This window comes from Achroia grisella, unplaced genomic scaffold, assembly GCF_030625045.1.
Source record: "Achroia grisella isolate CSIRO2021 unplaced genomic scaffold, CSIRO_AGI_Agris_v1 utg5633, whole genome shotgun sequence".
Classification (NCBI taxonomy): domain Eukaryota; kingdom Metazoa; phylum Arthropoda; class Insecta; order Lepidoptera; family Pyralidae; genus Achroia; species Achroia grisella.
In genome coordinates this window covers 574,943-597,160 of record NW_026712943.1, presented here as the reverse complement: position 1 = coordinate 597,160, position 22,218 = coordinate 574,943, and the positions used below count along the sequence as shown (strand labels likewise).

At 31.7% G+C, this 22,218-nt stretch overlaps 3 protein-coding genes across 3 annotated transcripts in view; all 3 read left to right on the top strand.

The window, feature by feature from the left end:
* The window catches only part of LOC131848585 (chitinase-like protein EN03), a 35,919-nt gene extending 28,753 nt beyond the window's left edge, over nucleotides 1-7,166 (top strand). Inside the window, exons 4-9 of the mRNA XM_059198502.1 lie at nucleotides 169-342; nucleotides 970-1,138; nucleotides 2,222-2,352; nucleotides 3,201-3,326; nucleotides 5,757-5,856; nucleotides 6,899-7,166. Of these exons, the coding sequence (XP_059054485.1) occupies nucleotides 169-342; nucleotides 970-1,138; nucleotides 2,222-2,352; nucleotides 3,201-3,326; nucleotides 5,757-5,856; nucleotides 6,899-7,013 (815 nt within the window). The 3' untranslated portion in view covers nucleotides 7,014-7,166. The remainder of the gene's footprint in view (nucleotides 1-168; nucleotides 343-969; nucleotides 1,139-2,221; nucleotides 2,353-3,200; nucleotides 3,327-5,756; nucleotides 5,857-6,898) is intronic.
* Nucleotides 7,167-7,949: 783 nt separating this feature from the next.
* LOC131848584 (ATP synthase subunit b, mitochondrial-like) lies at nucleotides 7,950-9,846 on the top strand. The gene is made up of 2 exons (XM_059198501.1): nucleotides 7,950-8,934; nucleotides 9,802-9,846. The coding sequence occupies exon 1, from the start codon at nucleotides 8,031-8,033 to the stop codon at nucleotides 8,811-8,813; it is 783 nt and encodes a 260-aa protein (XP_059054484.1). The 5' UTR covers nucleotides 7,950-8,030; the 3' UTR covers nucleotides 8,814-8,934; nucleotides 9,802-9,846.
* LOC131848588 (kunitz-type serine protease inhibitor A-like) lies at nucleotides 9,068-12,817 on the top strand. Its single transcript, XM_059198505.1, has 5 exons — nucleotides 9,068-9,182; nucleotides 9,802-9,889; nucleotides 10,021-10,130; nucleotides 11,271-11,364; nucleotides 12,691-12,817. Exons 1-5 carry the CDS (start codon nucleotides 9,068-9,070, stop codon nucleotides 12,815-12,817), a joined length of 534 nt encoding a protein of 177 aa, XP_059054488.1.
* The last annotated feature ends 9,401 nt before the right edge of the window (nucleotides 12,818-22,218 follow it).

Here is a 22,218-nt window from a genome sequence, read left to right as displayed (position 1 = left end):
GCATCGGTCTGGGTTATTTTCTATATTTATAAAAAAAATATCTAAGTAAGTATATCAGTTGCTAGTACCCATAACACAAGTTCTGCTTACCATGGAACTAGATGTCGCTGTGTGAATTGTCCGAGCCAATTGTCCAAATTAATTTATTTAATTAACACCTTGTTCCAGGATCTGTCTGGCACAGCTTCAAGAAAGCCTTTGGCACAACCCCTGTTGATGACAAAGAAACCGAACATCGTGAAGGCTTTACGGCTCTCGTCCGTGAACTGAAACAAGCACTGAATGCGGTCAGACCGAACCTGCAACTGTCTGTCACAATATTACCAAATGTTAACTCGTCAAGTAAGATATTAGATCTATCTAATATACCTTAATATCTAAAGTCTTCGAACTTCTACATTACATCTAAATTTTCGAATACTATCAAACAATTTGAAGTATTTTGAATGATGCTTAAACAGGTTTGTAATAGCAAACTAAAACATTAATGCACGAGAACATAAAGGCGAGATTCTATTGTAAATCTATATACGAAATATTAAAAAGTTATTTTATGATATATTTTTGCCATGTTATGTTCTATGAAACACATTTTAAGTTTATGGTTATAAATATAACACTTTTTTTATGTTGTTCACTTATTTTGCGTACTTTATTACAAATAGAAATAATCTTTATTCAAATAAACTTAATATAAGTACTTTCGAATTGATACATTCTTTGATTCGTATCATTAGTAAAGCAGACTCATAACAAGATAATTGAGCAAGAAACTTGCAGTTTGCGAAGCAAATAAAGTTAGCTATTTTAAGGAAATCTTGTTGAATATTACATTTTTAGGAAATTTTATATATATAGTATAAAACTGCAGAGTAGCAAAGTTGATATAAATAAATAATTACTTAAGTAACAAAATAAATAAGACATAGTTATCAGAGCAGACTATTAATAGAATGATTGTGTTTTCAGTTTACATCGACGTTCCCTCTATAATCAACTTGGTCGATTTCATCAATATTGATGCTTTTGACTATAACACGCCCTCTCGCAATCCCAAAGAAGCTGACTACGCATCACCTACTTACACACCACAGAACCGCAATCCGTTGTTGAACCTCGACGCAGCAGTTACCTACTTGTAAGTAATTTAATCAAATCAAATCAATGATTATTTTGATTTGATTATAGATGTTCATGTACGGGATTTTCATTTGACGTAGACATAATATATAGCGCCATCTAGTCCCAAGCTAAGCAGAGCTTGTGTTATGGGTACTAAACAACTGATTTAAATACATGGATTGTACCGTGTGAGGAATCGAACCCACGACCATCGGATAGTAAAGTGATGTGCTAAACCACTAGACTACCGAGGCTGTAGAAGACATACCTATATAAGTACGTAATGTATTTAAGCTGACTTAAAAAAAAAAGAGAAATTCGGTGAATTTCTTGTCAGTTCTTCTCAATTGGATCTGTATACTGCACTGGATGGTAGGAAATGCATAAATGATTATAATCATTTATTCATGAAGGATATTTTAGTCGCGTATAAACGTCAAGTTTTTTGTCTACCGTCCAGTTCAGTATGCACGTTTATCATAGTAATAGCTGTGGTAAATAGGTTTTGCTCAAGAAACATAATTTAATAGATGTTTTAAATTTATTTAAAGGAAATTCCAGTATAGTCTTTGATATTTTCTTTGGTGACTTCTTGATAATGGTTCATATAAATTTCAATTTTTGGAGTAGTATTTTCTTGTATTTTCTATTTATATGTACATATAGGTAATCTAAATATAAATTATATGATTTCATAATGGAAAATCAATATAAATTCATGCATCTTCAATAACGACTTCAATAACGTCAGAATACCAATATAAAATTTGAACCCCTAACTGAATTTCACCCTTTTAGGGAACAATATCGCTAAAATATGTATTTATAACTACAAGCTTGTATATGAAAGTTGATGTATGTAACTTTTAAAAAAAATATTTCTTATTGAATTTTTAAATATTGCCTCACGGATAGAGAATTTTATGCTCACTTGCTGCACAATACAAAAATCATCATGATATAATTTTCAAACATCATCAAAATTCGTTCGGCGTTTAATCTTTTTATGATTATCAGACAACAACAGACACACATTTTTGTATTCATGATGTTACAACTAAATATAATTATACTCTATATAGTATTTTTGCTACAACAGTTTACAGAACAGCGCTCCAAGTGGAAAGATAGTTGTGGGTGTTTCAACATTCGGTCGCACATGGAAATTGGATTCTGAAAGTGAAATTTCTGGAGTTCCACCTCTACATGCTGACGGACCTGGAGAAGCTGGTTAGTACCTCTACAGCCACTACATACACCCGTATGATAATAACTTTTGTATTAATTACTTATTGTTATACTACTGACACTGTATTTTGAACTTCTTTTGCATAGCTATTGACTATTTACAGGGTTTTGGCAACCCTCTTAAAAATTATAACACAAACAGGATTTAAAGTTGGAAAAGCAAGGAATTAAGTTTAAAAATAGGACGCAGTAATTTAAACTTAAACCATATTTTTATAAATTAAATAAGTGTATTGGACTCTAAAAAAACTACTACATGTCTTGGCAAAACTGAATGCTACAAACTCCAATTCACACATGATACAAACATTTGTATTCATGACTATAATTATTTTTTATATTGGTATTTTCCATTCAACTATATCATGAATATATTCACAAAAGAACATAACATTCTGAATTTATAAAATATATTTCGATCTGGAAAATTCTCTTCCGTTAGTAGTCGTGGTTCAATTTCATTGAAACAATTTGAATAAAAATATCCTTTTGGTATATTGATATTTTATTTGCGTTTGGCTTTATTTATATAAAAGAGTGTTTTATAAAGGCGTATTTCACAGAAAAATGTTGCCAGTATTATGTTAAAAACGTTGGTATTCAATGTTGTTTGTACGAATAAAATTTTGTTCTATTATTTGCTCTGTTAAGTAGTATCTCTTCTAATAAAAAAATGTATTTAAATTATATAATTTTTATTAAGAAAATTAATGGAGTTTCTTATCTATTCTATTCTGCTAATTTTTTTCCGGATATAGTGGTTTAGTATAAGTTTATTTGAATATTTGTTCTCATTATACTGTATACTATATAAAGTGACATATTTGCAGGACCTTACACTAAGACTGAAGGACTGCTGAGTTACCCAGAAGTTTGTGCTAAACTCATCAATCCCAACCATCAGAAGGGCATGCGTCCTCATTTACGCAAGGTTACGGACCCAAGCGAGAGATTTGGTAAGATATTAAAATTACAATTACTAATATTTAAGCAATAATAATTAACGCGTCCATTTATAAAAACGTCCATAAACCCGTGTAAGTTATAAACTACTTGGTCCTACTTTTTTAAGCCAATCACTTCATTTGAATGAATAGGAGCAAATATTTAATGGTTAAAATAAATATATAGAAGGTTTTTGTTTCTTCCATAAATGAATAAATGGTCGCACAGTGGTCGAAATTCAACCGTAATCAATTTCAATTATAAATTTGAAAATTATTAAGGTCATATTGTCATGGATGTTTGACATTCAATAAGGCCATAGACAAATTTTATAATATTTCTATTCTGAATTTGACCACAGACTTTAAGAACAAACTAAACAGTATATATATGAGCTTGTGTGTCAAATATATGGTAGTATGTTAATGTTTTTTTTATACTTTTATACTTTGCACTCCTCTATATATGTAAACTAAGTGTTATGATATGCAGTTACATATCGCAGTTTCGAACATATTTACATAAAAACGGGTATAGAGTTTTGGCTTTACCTATTAATATATAGATAAGGAATCTTGTCTTAAGCTTTGGTGGTTTTGTAAATAACTACGGTAGATTTAGTGGGCTTTCTTTACTTTTCAGAGAGATTCTTAACCAAGGATGCCGATTTGTCTAATATTTTTGGTTGGTACATTTCAAGTAGTAGGTTTCATACTATTAACATTTAATTTTCACTGGATCTTATAAGAGTAGTAATTGTGTAACGAAGCCTTTTTAGACATGGAAATAGATTTTGTATTTCCATTTCTATTGGGCTTTAAAAACGTAATATATATGGCACGCAGCTTTCTGAAAAATCTGCACGTGTAATCCTAAAGTACAGTTTATGTTAATTAATTTTTATATTCTAAAATTAAATGTAAGCGACTGTCATAATGTTTATCGGAGATTGAACCTATGACATTAAGGTAGTGTGATTTTAACTTACTTTCACATGATAGTGGGTTGCATCCCAGCACAATTAGGGCTGTATTTATGAGTGTGCTTTATTGGTTTGGGTATTATCTATGTACGTTATGTATAAAGAAATTTATTTAAACATTTTCATCAAACAACGTATTGGTCAAAGATTATTAAAATGTACTAACAATAAATATTATATTGATTATTTTAAATGTTACAATGTTGTTAATACAGCTAGTATGTATATAAAATCCGAATATGTGATTCTTATAGATCTATGTCTAGTTAAATTCCTAAATAGTTCCAAAGAGTTCCTATGTATTTTTGGAACTATTTGGACCTAACAGGATAGAATAAGTCATACTTATCATATCCTGTTAGGTTGCTTGGTGTTGGTTTTGTTGACAGTATTTTTATAGTACTGATAGGTATATTAATTTCTTTTTTTTAATTTAAAAAAAAGGTAATTTGTAAATTGAATCCGTGGTTGCATCTAACAATATCCTGGTTATTACATGAGTTATTGGGGATTTTTTATGCTGTTATATAACTATTGAATAAATATTATATAGCGTAGTGAATTATATACGAAAGCCAGATAGAAACTGAATCGCTTTAACATACAAAGTGGATATAAGAAACGAAATTCTGTACTGTTCATATCTTTATCAGATCGATCACGTGACCTATTTGATATTCGTGTAAATTTCATGAGTACTGTCACATATATGTGTATAATATCTGTATATAATATTGGTATATATGTGCCTACTTATAATGCTTGTGTTAATTAACAGGGCTGTAACAAACACGCTTATTGATTTTAATTTAGGTGAATGTTTCCGTCATTGTTGTATAAGCTGAAATTAGATTATATTGTTGTATTTTTTATAAAATAATCTAAGTAGTATATAAGGTTAAGTAAATTAGGCAATTTACGTGTTCCTTATCTAATATATTTTGTAAGTATAAATATTTACTATAATTGCATAGCCGATTATCTCTAATGACCTGAAAAACATTTTTTTAATAACTGCTTTCAACGATTTATAAATGATTTATTTATTTATATATATCGAAGATGTACAACTATGAACCTAAAATTAAAAAGCTTAAAAAAATATAATATGATGACTAAAATATATTATTAAAAGGGGTCCCTTTAGGCAACGTTCCGAAGATACTGGCAGCGTTCCATCTTTGAATAGCTAGACTAATTCTTTGTCCAAGGTAGCTGCCAGCTCTTCGGTCTTCTGTGACAAACCTTTTCGTTATTTCTTTGAAAAGTCTTATAGCGCTAGGAAGATTTATCTCAATGTTTTGTTGATGTATTTTTGTAATATACAAATGTGTATAAGAGATATATATATATATATATATTATATGTAATCTGATATACAATGCATTAGTATTATTGTACCTTGATAGTATACTTAATAATGTTTTATCCCATATTTAAAATATTTTTATTTCCATAGGTACATACGCTTTCCGCCTTCCTGATGACAGTGGTGAAGGTGGTCTCTGGGTTTCATATGAAGACCCTGACACAGCTGGAAAGAAGGCCAACTATGTGAAGTGAGTGTTTGTTGATCCATATTTTGAAAAGCATGTCTTTCCTAATTACTTTCCTTCAATTATATGCGTCTTTGGTAATATCTTATATATAAAATTCTCGTGTCACAGTTTTCGTTCCCATACTCCTCCGAAACATCTTGACCGATTGTCATGAAATTTTATGAGCGTATTGAGTAGGTCTGAGAATCGGCCAACATCTACTTTTCATCCCCCTAAATGTTAGGGGTAGTCCACCTCTAAATTTTTTTTTAAATTAAGGTTAAACAACGGTTGCCGGGACAGCTAGTACTTATATATTTGCATCACATTGTAATTGTTCTAATAATTTAGGACACTATTGTGACGTATGCTTATTCTAAATTCGAATTGTCGCTAAGTAACATGAAAAACAGATAAGTCAAATATTATATATTCAGTTGCAATTTTTCTTTATAAGTAATAAATATCTAAAACATTATTTGTAGTTATATTTGCAATGTAGTGGTGACCGTGACGAAATATGTAAAACAAAAATAATACACCATGGATATCCTGAAACGCAAAAGAACACAATTTAGACGGGAATTCATGCAATAACTATAGTAAATATTTACTTATTGTTAATATATAATACATCGTTGTGTTTTTTAGTGTCCTGAGATGTAGTTTTAGGTATCGTGGACATTTGTCAACCAGTCTATACATCATCAGCTGTTGTGTGTAGAAATAATTTATTTCGATCAAATTTTATTTAACCAAATAATTCTAGTATTATTTGGATTCATACAGAGTTAGAAAGTAGTTTTAATATATTTATCATTATTAATATATTTATTAATAGTTTACATTAGTCCTCTCTTCCAGATTGTCTGTAATTGCTTACAGTGATAAAACCGCCTTATGTTGTAAACTTTCTACTTACAGTTTTTCTTATTGAATTTCTTCTCGTTGCACAATAAAGAGTTTATTATTATTAAAATATTATAACTAAAGAAAGTACCTTTTATGTTCATTTGTATGTATTTAGAAACCAATTAATAAATTATTTAATATTTGTTTACAGAACTAAGAGACTCGGAGGCATCTCGATCGTGGATCTTTCGCTGGACGATTTCCGTGGTCTTTGCAACGGCGAGAAATACCCAATACTCCGCGCCGCCAAATACCGGCTACAATAAATTCTCAACCTTATATCTTATATAAACAAAGTTATAAATGTGATAGATATTCATAAATGTCGTGTGTGTATAATTATAATGTAATGTTTTCATCGCTAAATATTTCTTACATTTCTTTTAACCTTTATAATATAGTCCTGAGGAATGTTACAAGAGTCGTCATTTTATGACGTCTGTGGTTTTACCAGTACCGTTTGTCATCAGCCATTCCTAAAAAAACACAATGAATGAATGAATAAGTACTACCGATATTTTACTATTGAGATTTAAGAAGGTATATGACACTATGTTAATGCGTATATTCTATTTATTGTAATTGTGTTATCCTTTTGTCATAATTGAATAGAATAAAGAATTGCGTATGCTTGTTATTCATATTTTATTTCTATTATTGATTTAGTTTACCAACCTATCTTCAATTGTCTGCAGAAACATAATATTCTTCACTTAAATTCAGAAATGATTACGTATGATTTTTGAGATGGAAGCGCATGTTATTTCTTGTTGTACAATTTATCTTAACTTTATTGGAATCCATACAGCTGCTTAGTAGTGAATAGGTAACAGATATACACTTTTACATTTATAATATTACTAGCGACCACTCCCGACTACGCACGTATCAATTACAAATCTTTGACTTACTCGGCTTGTTCTGTACTATAACACAGATGTATTATACATATAAACCTTCCTCTTGTATCACTATCTATTGATGAACTAAAACTGCATTAAAAGCTTTGCGTTATTTAAAATATTTATCTTCAAAATGTTGCCGTATTCACCACCTTGGTGATATTTGATATTTTCTTTAACTACTCCATTTAGGATTATAGTCGTGAAGTATACCCATAAACTGATTATTTCTTATATGTAGTATGACACTAGGTCAAAACTATGTATCATTTGATATTAAGTGAACCTATTTTCCGAGGTTTAAAAAAAGTACATTAACGTCACTATTACTAATATTTGGCCTATAGAATAAAATATTGAATTTCAAGTGTCAAAAATAAAATGTTCACTCGCCAAATATCAGGTTTAGGAAGTCAGACGCGACTGCTTTTCCCGAAAACAATACAAGTTACTCACTCGAAGACATGTCCTACAAAAAAGGGGCCCGTATGCTCAGGGTCTGGTGGAAAAGAAACTGCTCCTAATTATTACGTTCCTGTATTAAAGCGACAGTTATTTTCTGGTAAAGTAAGAATGGGTTTCATACCTGACGAATGGTTTTTGTTTTTCCATTCATGGACAGGTGTCTCTGGACCCTATATTTTTGGTATTGTTGTTACCAATTATTTAGTTAGCAAAGAAATTTACGTCATGGAGCATGAGTACTACAGTGGATTATCCGTTGCCTTAGTCTTGTATTTGATATCTACTAAATTAGGGCCTGGTATAGGAGCTAATTTGGATAAACAAGTTGACGCTGAAATAGCAAAATGGGAGAAAGGGCGGACAGATGAAATAGAATTTTATGAAGATGTTATAAAAACAAGCAAGGATGCTCAGTGGAGGGCAGAAGGACAGAAATTATTGATGGATGCGAAGAAAGAGAACATAAACATGCAACTTGAAGCAGTTTACAGAGAGAGGCTAATGCATGTTTATCAAATGGTTAAAGGACGAATGGATTATCACGCAAAGAGGTATCAAACCGAAGCACGTATACATCAGAAGTGGATGGTTGGTTGGATTTTGGAGAATGTCCAAAAATCTATCACGCCAGAACTGCAACAGCAGGCGCTGCAGAGTGCTATTCAAGAATTATCAGCTGTAGCCAGTCGTGCTAATTAAACATTAAAATAACTTTGTATTTTTTCACGCATACTTCAGTGATATTTATATTCATTACATTATGAACTGTCAATTCAGAAGTCTCGTGAAATTTATCTGATGATATAGTAAATAAATTTTTGTAAGTATAAATTATCGATTCAATAAAGTTAACACTTTTGAATTATACGTATTATTTTAAAATATGAAATCCAATAACATTTTATAACATTGCAAAATCGAATAAAGTTTTTGTATCGTAAATTGTATTGGATATGTGCAAAACATATGTTGGATATTATATATTACTCTTGTTTTTGGAATCAAATACGCAGCAGATTGAAACAAATGTGACTACAGATGCAAATGTTACTGCTACTCCTAAAGAAGGTACGTTTTAAAGAGCGTTTATATACCGACGATTAACAATTATTGGTATTTTTTAAATATCTCTGGACAATTCACACAGCGCATCGTAAGTACAGTTTACATATATACAAAGATACTTTTTTTAGTAAATATATCCATAATATACACATAAATCACCCAGACTTAAACAAACAATCGTACTCATGGATACAAATGTTTGTACCGTGCGAGGAATCGAACCCGCGATCGTCGGAAGTAAAGGGGTGTGCTAACCCACTAGACCACTAAGGTCGTCATTATGAATTGGATGTAAAGCCTAATTTTATAATGAATTTATTTAAAAAATAGTAAAAAGTATACACAGATCTTGTAATAGCTTAATAATGTATTTTTATAGATATAACATTCTGTATAGTAAGCATAAAAGCAATTCGCATAGACTTATTAAATACTAGCTATCCGCCCCGGCTACGTACGGGTGTATATAATACATATAAACCTTACTCTTGATTCACTCTATCAATTGCTAAAAGTTGCAATATAATCCGTTATGTAGATTAAAAAATTTAAGCGAACAGACAGCCGTATCGTCTTCATTTTATACTATGTAAAGATGTAACAAAAAGTAATTTTTCCGCAGATGTGCTGAGGGACTATGGTTGGGACGTATGGTGTAAATTACAACCTAACGGATACGATTGTAATGGGAAAGGATTTACTTCTTCCAGGTAAGAAATAAAAAGTACTAAACTCATAGCTGTGATAGTACATTATAAACTTTATGCAGATAGATTGAAGACACAATATATGTCAACACATCTCGTCATTAATTTTATTCAGATTTTATTTCGTTCTTCAGATTTTATTATGACTTGAAGATGGAGGACTGTAAAACATTTACCTTCGGTCAGTGTCCGCGTGACAAAAATCATTTCAACACTCTGAAAGAGTGTCAGCAACAATGTCGAGGTATGTTAGAAAATAAAGTAGATAATAATTGTTATAACAATTTTCTAAAATGTTTGTTTATCTATACATCTATTCTACACATATAAATAAAATTGGAGTGTCTGTTTGTAATGTTGAAATAACCGTTTTTTGATACACGCATATGAATATATATACGGTACATACACCAAAATAACATTTTTTATAATTTTTGTCTGTCTGTCTGTCGGTCTGTTTATTCCGGCTAATCTCTAAAATGGCTGGACCGATTTTGACGGGACTTTTTTTGGCAGGTAGCTGATATAATAAGGAGTAACTTAGGCTACTTTACTTTTATTTTAGATTTTTTGTTAGTTTACATAAAAAAGTATATAAATAAATTCCACGCGGACGAAGTCGCGGGAACAGCTAGTAATATAATATAATAGATAGCCTCGTGGCCAGTAGTTTAGTAATACTTTTTTTACGTGGGGTAAATCATGGAGACGCGTTCGTTTCAGGAGTTGTAACTCCTGAAGTTAGTTGTAACACCGTAAGTAAGTGATGAGTCCTAAAACGGACGGCTACTGTGAGAATGTTACTCACTAAAAACCCCAAGGATGTAGCAGATCATTATGACGGCTTCGGTGGTCTAGCGGTTTAGCACACCGCCTTACTTCCGATGGTCGCGGGTTCGATTCCTCGCACGGCACAAACATTTGTATTCATAAGTATGATTGTTTGTATCGGTCTGGGTATTTTCTATGTATAATATGTATGTATTTACGAAAAAAAACATATCTATGTATTTGTATCAGTTGTCTAGTACCCATAACACAAGCTTTAGATAGCTTAATTTGGGTCTAGATGGCACTGTGTGAATTGTCCTGAGATTATTTATTTTAAAAAAAGATTATTTATTATTAAAGTATCAAAATACAAACAATTAAAAGTAGAAACAATTTTCGTACAAAAATATAATAATTATTAAAAGTACATAATAATGAAAGGATAATTGTAATAAGACACTAGTAATCATTGTTTATACAAATTCTATAAAAGTAATCAATATATATATTGTTATAAAATAATCGGGCATTGTACCGATTCCCCTGTATGCCTAGTTACTTCCTCGTTACTATTACTAGCATTTTTATATTAGACATTTTTACATTTTAATAGATTCTGGATTTCATACGATTAAGGGAAATTTGTCTCAAAAAATAAGCTGTCGCTTACAACCCGATTTTGGAAAATGTAATGACTACTACCCAATGTAAGATTTATTTTCTTTATTTGCTATAAGTTTAGATCTCGTGAGAATTTATGATTTCTTTACATAAGATGTAAGATGCGACTAAGGGAAGAAAGTCAAACATCAATGCAAGGGAAAGAACTCGTAATAAAACCCTATTACAAGCTGCCTGGTCAGAGGGACTAATAATCTGCTAAATCCTCCCCTTATGGGAAAAGATACGTGCCGTGCTCTGAGACGATAAGAAGTTGTTGTGTTACTATGATGTATATATATGCTATATACCAGTTTTAGGTAGAAAATAGAATTTGTTTCAAGTGCCGTTTTACGTTTTTTTTATGTAATTGTAATGGTATATAAGCTGACAGCCCATTAGATGGTAAGTGGTAATTATTATCTGTATACATGAACAGCACTATGAACATTATCACGACATTCGTAATACTCATTCATTGATTCGTAATTTAAGGGCCACGCTCTACTCTGTGGAGCTCTTGCCACTTTCCACAATCTTCCATCATGCTCTTTAAATGTTTATACGATTCGGCTACAATTTTGTCTTTAATTGGCTTGATATATAATAATTAAGTTAAATAAATATTATTTAAATTAGTTAAACAATTAAATAAATACTTTCCTGATAAAATAAAATCAAAACATTTTTTTAATATAAGCCTCTTTTTTATATTTTTTATTGGAGGTTTTGGGCTATTATCAGATTTACATTTATTAATACCATCGATAATATAATATTACATGACATTCAATATTTGTACCATGTTTCATGCAAATAAATACATTTAATTTAATTTGATTCATTTCATTTGACCCACGAGGGACAAGAATTAAAGGATATTCTTGGATGCTTGATTGCTGACTCTAACGATACGTCAAATCTACTGTTAGTCCGGAGTGCTTTCGAACTAAGAAGATAATTAGAAACTTAACTCTTATGAACTTGTACAGTTACAAAAATACACATTCAAATTTAAATTCAATTGGGGAGTATGTAGTGTCCACCAGCATACTTATGTTATTGCATTATTGACAATACGAAATAATTTCATCAGAGCCGTAATCTGATCAGACCAGTGCCCACAACTAGAACCATTCACGAGTAGGACGGATGATCCAGCCATTGCACTCAACATTACAATATATATAAATAATGGCCTATTACAGACGATTTGTGGCGTGTTGGTCCGTGAACAGCTCTTTCTGTGGCTGTACAAACCAACACGAGAGCGGTATGGCCTACCACAGGCTCGACAAGATAAATTATTGGCAGTAGTACTATAAAAACTATACTAAAAAATTTGTGTAGTGAATTTGTTTATTAATTTGCAGGTGGTATTTCGATTTGAGTGTAAGAGCGTGCAAAGGTTTCTCATACAGCGGCTGCGGTGGCAACAGTAACAGATTTGCCACCGCACAAATCTGCACTGGAACTTGTTCTAGCATCGTCGACTATTAATGATATAATAATAAATTTATTTCAGTGCTCACTCGTCTTTTGATTATTGACGACCTCGGTGGTATAGCGGTCTAGCACACCGCTTTACGACGGATGGTCGCGGGTTCGATTCCTCGCACGGTACAAACATTTGTATTCATGAGTATGATTGTTTGTATCGGTCTGGGTGTTTTCTTTGTATAATATGTACGTATTTATAAAAAAAAATCTATGTATTTGTATCAGTTGTATGGTACCCTACAACTTAACTTTAACGCTAACTTGGGACTAGATGGCGCTGTGTGAATTGTCTTGAGATTATTATTATTATTACTAGAATATTTTACTTTAAGAGACCTGTGGTTTCATTATAAATTCTAAATCCCCTTTTCTTTCTATTTTTTTTTGACAATCTAGACCCAAGTTAAGCTTAGTTAAGGTTTCACGGTTAGATAACCCGACTTGTGGATCCAAATGGTCGTGAGTTGCAACCTAATTTGTGTAATATTTTTTGTGAGTTAATTTATATTACTCATTGACTAGACAGTAATGATAATACAAATAAGAAAATTATGTGTAACTAGTAGGTTAGCTCTCTGGCATGTTTACATCTACGGACATTCAGTTAAAAACATAAATATTTTTTTGCGTCGGTCAGAGTCGAATTCACGGTCGTTGGGGTTCAGCCGGTGTATAAACCACTAAGTCAGAACTCATTTATAAACTTGAAATGTTAAAATATGTCTAGTTAAGCATATGACAACCTAAGTAGACCTTGTGTCATGAGTAATAGATAACTGCTATAAATATGAGTTATTTGTAAATATATACATAAACCACATCGAAAACACCCAGACCGATAGAAACAATGCTCATAAATACAAATCTTTAGTCCGTACCGTAAGCCGGTATACCGTCACCTAATAAAGTCCAACCTTATCGCTCTACACAAGACGAGAGCGAAACTTGTAATAAAAAAAATAATTAGGATCATCTTTCATTCCATCGCCTAATGATTATCGTGAATAATTATTAAAAACAATTAATAATTTTATGAAACTAATTTGCTCATTGCGAAATTTGCACCACCTGGCATACTCCAAATTGATTTGTGTGAGTAATGTGACTTCGCAATTCAGAGAAGATAATCTCTTAATTAACTTTACAGTTAAAATTATTAATGGACCACGGATCATTAATAATTTATATTCTGTTAAAAAACTACAGCTAGCTCTTTTTTATGATTATTTTAAAACGAGCGACTCCCTCTTGTTCTGAGTAAAATTGTGCTTTATATTAGACTAGCTAAAATTATTATTGAGGGGAAAATAGAAGGAAAGAGGGGGAGGGGAAGACCACGGTATAGCTACATCAAACAAATTGAGGAACAAATGGGAGTCGTGTCGTATCAAGAATTAAAGAGCATGATGGAAGATCACGAAGAGTGGCAAGAGCTCCACCGACAAGAGCGTAGCTCTTAAATTATGAATAAATAAATTAGACTAGCTATGCCCGCGACGTCGTCCGCGTGGATAAGTGACCTTGGATAGATAGCATTTTTAATTATTTAGGCTATTTATTTTACAAAGAAGATACATATGTACAAATAACTTTAATAAGTTACTTGCAGTGTTTCAATTTCTATTTTATTTTACCTCCATTAGTGCAAAAAAATTAAATACCTCAAGCCAAACGTTTTGTTTCAATTGTGTATGTGTACAAACATATGTGACAGACAAACATATTAAAACTACTGTTTTATCCTCTGTTGCTCTAATAAGTTTAATGTATATAGGTATAGATATAATATTCATGTTTTAAACAAGAAAGAACAAAGAAAAAATATTTATTGATATTAATATACATACACACATTTAACATACATATTACATATATATGTAGACACACATATACGTACGCAAAACAATTACAAAAAAACATTTATTAGATTAAAAAGTAGTAATATATAAGTATATGTAAGTAGTACATGTATATATAGTTTGTATTAGCAAACGTACTAACGTTATTAACATTACCTATTTTCAGGCATAGGTCTACAAATGTAAAATTTCCATTGAATTTTAAATATTATCTTAATAAAATCACTAACCCGCACAACTTCCTGCACCACATACGTACCGGAAGCTCTTAAAAAGAAAAATAATGTACTGTTTTTATCAACATTTTCCTTCTATGTTCCATGCCTATTTATCGTAGCGTGAATTTTTTTACCAGATGATAATGGAATGGTGCACTCACATGCGCTAACGGTATTCGCTGGCGGGGCACCAGTGGAGGATGATTCAGTATCAAGTCAGGTCAACCCACCGTAGCAAATGTACCAGAAATTTAACATGATGGTTTCTAGGAAGAACCACGTGGTGGTCAACTTAAGATGGTGCATTGTTAGCAGTGGGGTTATTAATCCACATTACTAATGATCTACTTTCCCCCTGTAGCGTGATGTTATATGGGCCATTGTCTTTCTCGACATGGGATTGATTTCATCGAAATGGGCCACTCAATATAATATTTTATTAATTATTGTGGAATAACTAGTTCCTTTCTACCCAAAAAACAAAAACATCTTCATAATGTAATATAATATCTGAAAATTAAATTCGTAACGCGCAGAAATTCTCTTATTTCATTACATTAGTATAGATATTTACTTATTTTTTGTTATAACTCAGGACTTATCACTCAAGTTAGAAGTTTGTATTATGGGTACTAGACAAATATTAGTTTTTTTTTGTAAATATATACATAATATAGATTTTTTTCATTTATATATTAAATTTATTATTTTTAATAATAAAAATTATAACTGTGTCATAATTATCTGTCGACATATAATTGTAATTACAATTACATGCTATTCTGTACCAAGACGTTGTTACAATTGTGATTAAAATAATATGAATATGAAAATTCCCAGATCAAAAATACCATTAATACAAATGTTTGCATCGTGCGAGGAATCGAACTCCAAAGACGTGTGAAAATTAGCCACGTTACAAAGCAAACATGAAACATTAAACGTGTGGAACTCATGAATCTCTGGTAAAATAGCATTTGGTATTTGCTCTTAAAATAAGGGTTACTTCTCCCTTATTTCATCAATATTCACCCCTGCGCGCCCTTTATGATAATACAACTGTATATGAAAACGATATATATTATATATACAAAACGGTATATAATATACGGTAACTGCAGCATTTTTCACGAATACAGTTATAAAAATTATTTCAAGCTATTTTATATATCAAGCCGATATAACTACTAACATCTTTTAGAGGAATATCTATTCTTTCTAAAGTACACGTTGTTTCTTTATATTAAGATTCAAAATTGATAATCAAAGGGGACAGGCATCTTACCTGGGAAAATCTGTACATATAAATAAAATTGGAATGTCTGTTTGTAATATTGAAATAACCGTTTTTACTACATGCTTATGAATATAAATGTGGTACATATACTAAAATAACATTTTTTACAATGTTTGTCTATTTTTCTAAATCTAAATCTAAATATTTTTTTTTACAATTTCTGTCTGTCTGTCTGTCTGTCTGTTTTTCGGCTAATCTCTGAAATGGCTGGACGGATTTTGACGGGACGTTTATTGGCAGGTAGCTGATGTAATAAGAAGTTACTTAAGCTACTTTTATTTTAGAAATATATAATAAAATCCACGCGGATGAAGTCGCGGGTACAGCTTGTCTATACGTATAAATACTCAAAATTTTCATCAATCATCACTTCAACACCAACCTCTTTTTTTAATAGATCGTTCTCATTCTATCAACGTCCGGCTTATACCATCAGAGCAGACGCGTGAACCATTCCATATTCAAGCATTAAAAAACTACTAAGTACTCTCATTCCTAGCAAAGATCTTTCTTGTGTGTGCATGACAAATGGAATTAACTCAAAGATCCTAGTTCTCATGCAAACGTTCGCCCGCATGCCTTCAGTCTCGCTCCAACATTTTTATACGCTGACTACAATAGTACAGGCGGTATAACGACCTTTGTATAATCAGCCAGATTTCAATATAGACTGTCGTACGACAACGAACGCGAACAATGTTCAGTGAAATTTATAATTCAACGAGAAAGATTTGTTTAGAATTAAAAGAAATACGTTGAATTTCTCAATATATAAATCAAGTGCAGATACTTCCAAATTCAAATGGGTTTTTGTTATAAATTGAATTTTTATTCAAAAATAGAACTCGAAATGAAAATAGTAAACTGTTTGCCATTCCAAATTCAAAAAAAGAAACAGTGAGACTGTTTCTTAAAAAAATAGAAAACTGTCTGCCATTCAAAATTCAAAAAAAGAAACTGTGAGAGTTCTTTTTTTGAATTTGGAAAGGCACACAGTTTTCTATTTTTTTTTCGAACAATTCTAATACTTTTGGTCGCAAGTGATCTTTACAGCTTACAGGTGTTTACCGAACTATACCGCAACATTCATAATGATATATACATGTGTAGCATTGCGAGCATTACAGTATGCATTGTGAACTTAGTACTTGTTTTGCGTAAAACCTTCATAATAAAAGAAAAAACCAATCAAGAATCTTAAAATATAGGACTTCTTTTATCCACATCAGGAAACAATAGTCATTGTATTTTTTGTTACATTTTATTTATCTTATCACTTTAAATACAGCCTCAATTCTGTAAATTGTCATCAATTTGCAGGCCATATAATATATCGAATTGTGTTAACTAACACCTTTGATTAGGAATTGTATACAATATTAAGAATTTCTAGAAAGATATGCTAGACCAGTGTTTGCCAACGCGGGGCCCACGCCCCGTAAGGGACCATTTGGCTGTTAAAGGGGCAATTCGACAATGAACTCGACATGAGTAACCCTTTCCATCCAGGCCATTTATATGCAATGCTAGATTTCGTTGCTAAATTTAACGAAAATAGCTGATTCTTTAATAATTGTTTATCACTAAATTAAAATAATATATGAATATAGTATAAAATTTATTAAAATTATTTGGAATTGGTATTTCAGTTTATATTTATACATTTTGAAAATTTACTTATTGTGTTTTAATAACAATTTTCTAGTGTTTCTCGATTCAACTTTCTTAAGTGAACTTTCGGTTTTTATTATTTAAAGGAGCCGAAGAATTTAAAAAAGCATAAGGAGTATTGCATAACAAAAGATTGGGAAACACCATGCTGGATGTTTGTTAATTTATTACAAGTGTCATTTAGTTTTTTTTTTTTATTTTGAGATTGCTATTAATGTGGACTAATTACCCCATTGCTAACGATGTATTATGTCAGGTTAACCCATATCCACGCAGTTCCCCCTGAATATCATTGTGATAAATTCCGGGTAAATTTGCCACGATGGGCCAATTGACCTGGCCTCATACTCATCATCACCTCTTCTACTGATGTCGGCGTAAGTTAACAGGCGGCGGCTGTTGTCGTAGGCGGGTGCAACATTCCCTCATCATCATTAAAATATACATTCATGTCAAGACCATATATGTTTTTTTTTAGGTTAGAGCAATTATCAGGTGCTATGACCTACTGTACAGTACAGTACTGACCTGACATCATTGACGTGGCGGGGCCCACTTGGACGAGACTGTCTAAAGACAGAGACAAGTGGAAAAGGTTGGAAGAGGCCTATATCCTTAAATGGATATCCTTAAATAAAAAAATATAATATAAAAGAAATGTAATGTTTATTGTTATTGCATGCTAATAATAATATATTGAATGTAGACAAAATAATATAATAAAAATAATAATATAATATAATAAATAACAAATAGAATATGTAAAAAGATCAATAACATGATATGTTCATAAATAGTTAGTAAGTGCATGTAATATTCTTGTCATTTTAGGAAATAAAAGGCTTTTTTATTTTTATTTTATTTATTTATTTAGGTCATAGCTGCGACCTATAGATCTATTGTGCTCGCCCTTATTCAAAGTTCGCTACCTAGACACGTCAGTGACAAGAATTGAAGGATATTCTTAGGAGCGATGGTTTTTATCTCCTCAGGATATAGTGTATACTTTCCAAAGGAGATATTTATGCATGAGAGGGCTACAGTCACATAGGATGTGCAGTAGCGTTTGCTCTTCTGCTTGGCAAAAACTGCAGCATTTAAATTACTATAGGATAATAAATAGTTTTTATTTTTAACGTTAATTTTCCTATAATAATGTGTCTGACGGGGTTGCTAAGTGTGGCCTAATTCTGAAACATAGCACTCACTGAACAGGAAAGTAACGGATCGTCGCCGTTGAGCGTAACGATTAATTTAGTTGCCGCCTCGGGTTGGGTTCCTCCCAGGGATGCCAAGTGCTCGAAGATTCTCAGGTACGAGGTTTTTAGTTTACAGTACGAAGTACGAGGGAACGTTCAAATAAAATCTCGTACAAAACAGTACGAGGCAGTTTTGTACCAGATTTTAATTTACGAATTTTTTTTTTCACAATATATATTTTTTTATTTATTTTTAATAACATATGGGCATCATTTATACATATAAATAAAATTGGATTGTCTATTTGTAATATTGAAATAACTGTTTTTTACTACATGCATATGAATATAAATACGGTACATACACCAAAATAACAATTTTTACAATTTTTGTCTGTCTGTCTGTTTGTTCCGGCTAATCTCTGAAATGGCAGAACCGATTTTGACTGGACTTTTTTTGGCAGGTAGCCTGATGTAATAAGGAGAAACTTAGCCCACTTTTATTGAAAAAAATGTTTAATACTAGAAAAATAAAATTAAATTCCATGCGGACGAAGTCGTGGGTACAGCTAGTAAATAAATAAATTTAATTACTAAATATTATCTATATACTTATGGTTAAGTATTATAGTAGTATTTGTCAAAGTAAAATACGATGATAGGTTCTTGGAGAGTCAATGTACGATATTTTTTTTTAGTTTTTGACAGTTTGAGGTTGATAACCCTGATTTTCCTGATACACGATTACGTTTAGGATACACTCGTTCGATGTCATGGGATATTAACTAATAAGAAATTGTTCATGCGAACATAATACATCGGACAAAGTTTATGGCAACTTGAATTGGAAAACAAGTAAGTACAAGTTTATTACTGTAACCATCATGTGTGAGACTATATATTACGGAATGCAATCCCGACTCGAGATTGCAAATTCGGGATCCCGCGGGATTAGAAATATCAATCCCGCGGGATCCCGGAATTTTCGGGATCCCGTCTAAATTTAAAAGAAATGTTGAATTCAGATGACTGAAAAAGCTAATAACTGCTTGTTTGTGATAGTGAGGTTAACTAAAATAACATATTACTCGAAAGAAAATAAAAACCTTTATTTTTTAATCTTACCAACTAAATAATAATCAGGTTGTAAGGAAATTAACGTAGGTAAATTAGGTAATCAAAACAATATTAGGTACAATATTAGGTAAGCTTATTTCAAGGGAATTAGGAAAAAGAGTGATTTTGAAAATGACTCCTTAAAAAACAAAGGGTATTAATAGTTTCATCTGCTAAACGGCATCTAATGTCCGTTGCAATGTACCCCGCTGCTGAGAATGCCCTCTCCGACTCAACGCTGGTTGGCAACAGCGTGGCGAAGCAATTATATGCAAACTGCAAAAATCGCCCCCTTGTTCCTCCACACTCAAACAAATCCATTTCTTTTTTAATGGTAGATTCTAATTTGTCTAAGTCTACGTCCACGTGGATATACGTGCAAAAGGACTTTTAGAAGCTCGCAGAGTTTCTTCTAATTCCTCTTGAAGCGATTTATTAGTTTGTGCAGCACGTAAATTCAAATCTTCTGCAATAATTGAAAGAGGCAAGTCATCTTCGATTAGTATTGCCGTATTAATATCTGCTTGGTTTGGTTCTTTACGATATAATCGTGTGATTATATTTTTTATTTCTTTTTCACTGCCGCCCAATCCCGTCAATCTCGAACGGGATCTCGTCATATGATGCGTCGGGATTGATCCCGAAAAATTACACGAGATCTCGCGAAATCGGGATCCCGCGGGATCGGGATTGCATTCCCTACTATATATATACCACATGGCATGGACGATTGATCACCTACTATGCATTGGGCCGTCTATAGAAATAGAAATAATCTTTATTCAAATAAACTTATTACAAACACTTTTGAATAGTCATATTTGGATTCTACCACTCATTCGGAATGCAGATTCATCACAAGAAGAATGAGCAAGAAATTATGTAAATAATTAAATATAACAAGTAAGAGGCATGCGATAATCAACATAGAACTCACTACGCACTCATTGAAATAGAAATAGAAATAATATTTATTCAAATAAACTCATTACAAGCACTTTTGAATAGTCATATTTTGATTCTACCACTCATTCGGAATGCAGATTCATCATTCAACAAGAAGAATGAGCAAGAAACTTGTGTGTTGCTCTTTTTAATAGATGTTTTTTTATGTAAATTATTGCAGTATAACAAGTAAGAGGCATGCGATAATCAACATAGAAATCGCTACGCACTCATTATTAGTGTAATCAGATAATATTGTCAGTGCTATGGATTTAAAGTTTTTCTATGACAACATTATTATCGTTAACGAATTCTTCAATTTTATAGTAAGGTTTTTTGCAAAGGAACTGTTTTATTTGGCATTTAAATCTTTTTCTGGCAGATTTATAACAGACTAGTATTTTATTGTAAAACCTTACGCAATTGCCATGAAACGAATTACTAACTTTAGCCAAACGACATTTAGGTAAAATCAGTTTGTTATTGTTATTGTCTATATTAAATTATATTAACTCTATAGTTGTAGATTTGGACTTTAAACTTATAAACATAAAGTTGTATTTATATTTTTTAAATTAATGCACTAACGGTTTATTTGTCAAACCGTTTTGTGATATAATTATAACTTTTAGTTTCCATTATCATAAGAGTTTTTTAATGGATGATAATGGAATTGTGATATTGCCTGCGCTAATATCTACTCTGAAGGATGATAGTGGTGGATCACAAAATGATCATGAACTCAATTCAGTTAGATCCTCGTGCCATATTCATTAGGATATTGTCTGATGGTTTCCAAGGGAAATTGTGAAGGTTTTTTTTTTAATGATTTAGATAATAATGATACGGTATATCGCCTAACAGTAGACGCAGTCGAAGCACCAGTGGACGATGGTGAGATGAGATATCAAGTCAGTTAGACCATCAAGAGAAATTGACCAGGAATCTAACATGACGGTTTCTAGTGGGAACCGTTTGTAGGTTAACTTGACATGGTATATTATGCATTTGCTGCATGCATGTGGAGGTCAATCTGTCTCCGGAAATAGCTCTCGGTATATCATGGTTAAATCGTCACGATGTTTTAACTGATAGT

Bases quoted from the DNA above. Each gene is read 5' to 3' on its own strand.
- LOC131848584 (XM_059198501.1), top strand. From the start codon at position 8,031: ATGTTCACTCGCCAAATATCAGGTTTAGGAAGTCAGACGCGACTGCTT.
- LOC131848588 (XM_059198505.1), top strand. From the start codon at position 9,068: ATGTGCAAAACATATGTTGGATATTATATATTACTCTTGTTTTTGGAA. The intron at 9,183-9,801 runs GTACGTTTTAAA...ATTTTTCCGCAG, and splicing joins TACTGCTACTCCTAAAGAAG to ATGTGCTGAGGGACTATGGT. The intron at 9,890-10,020 runs GTAAGAAATAAA...TTCGTTCTTCAG, and splicing joins AAAGGATTTACTTCTTCCAG to ATTTTATTATGACTTGAAGA.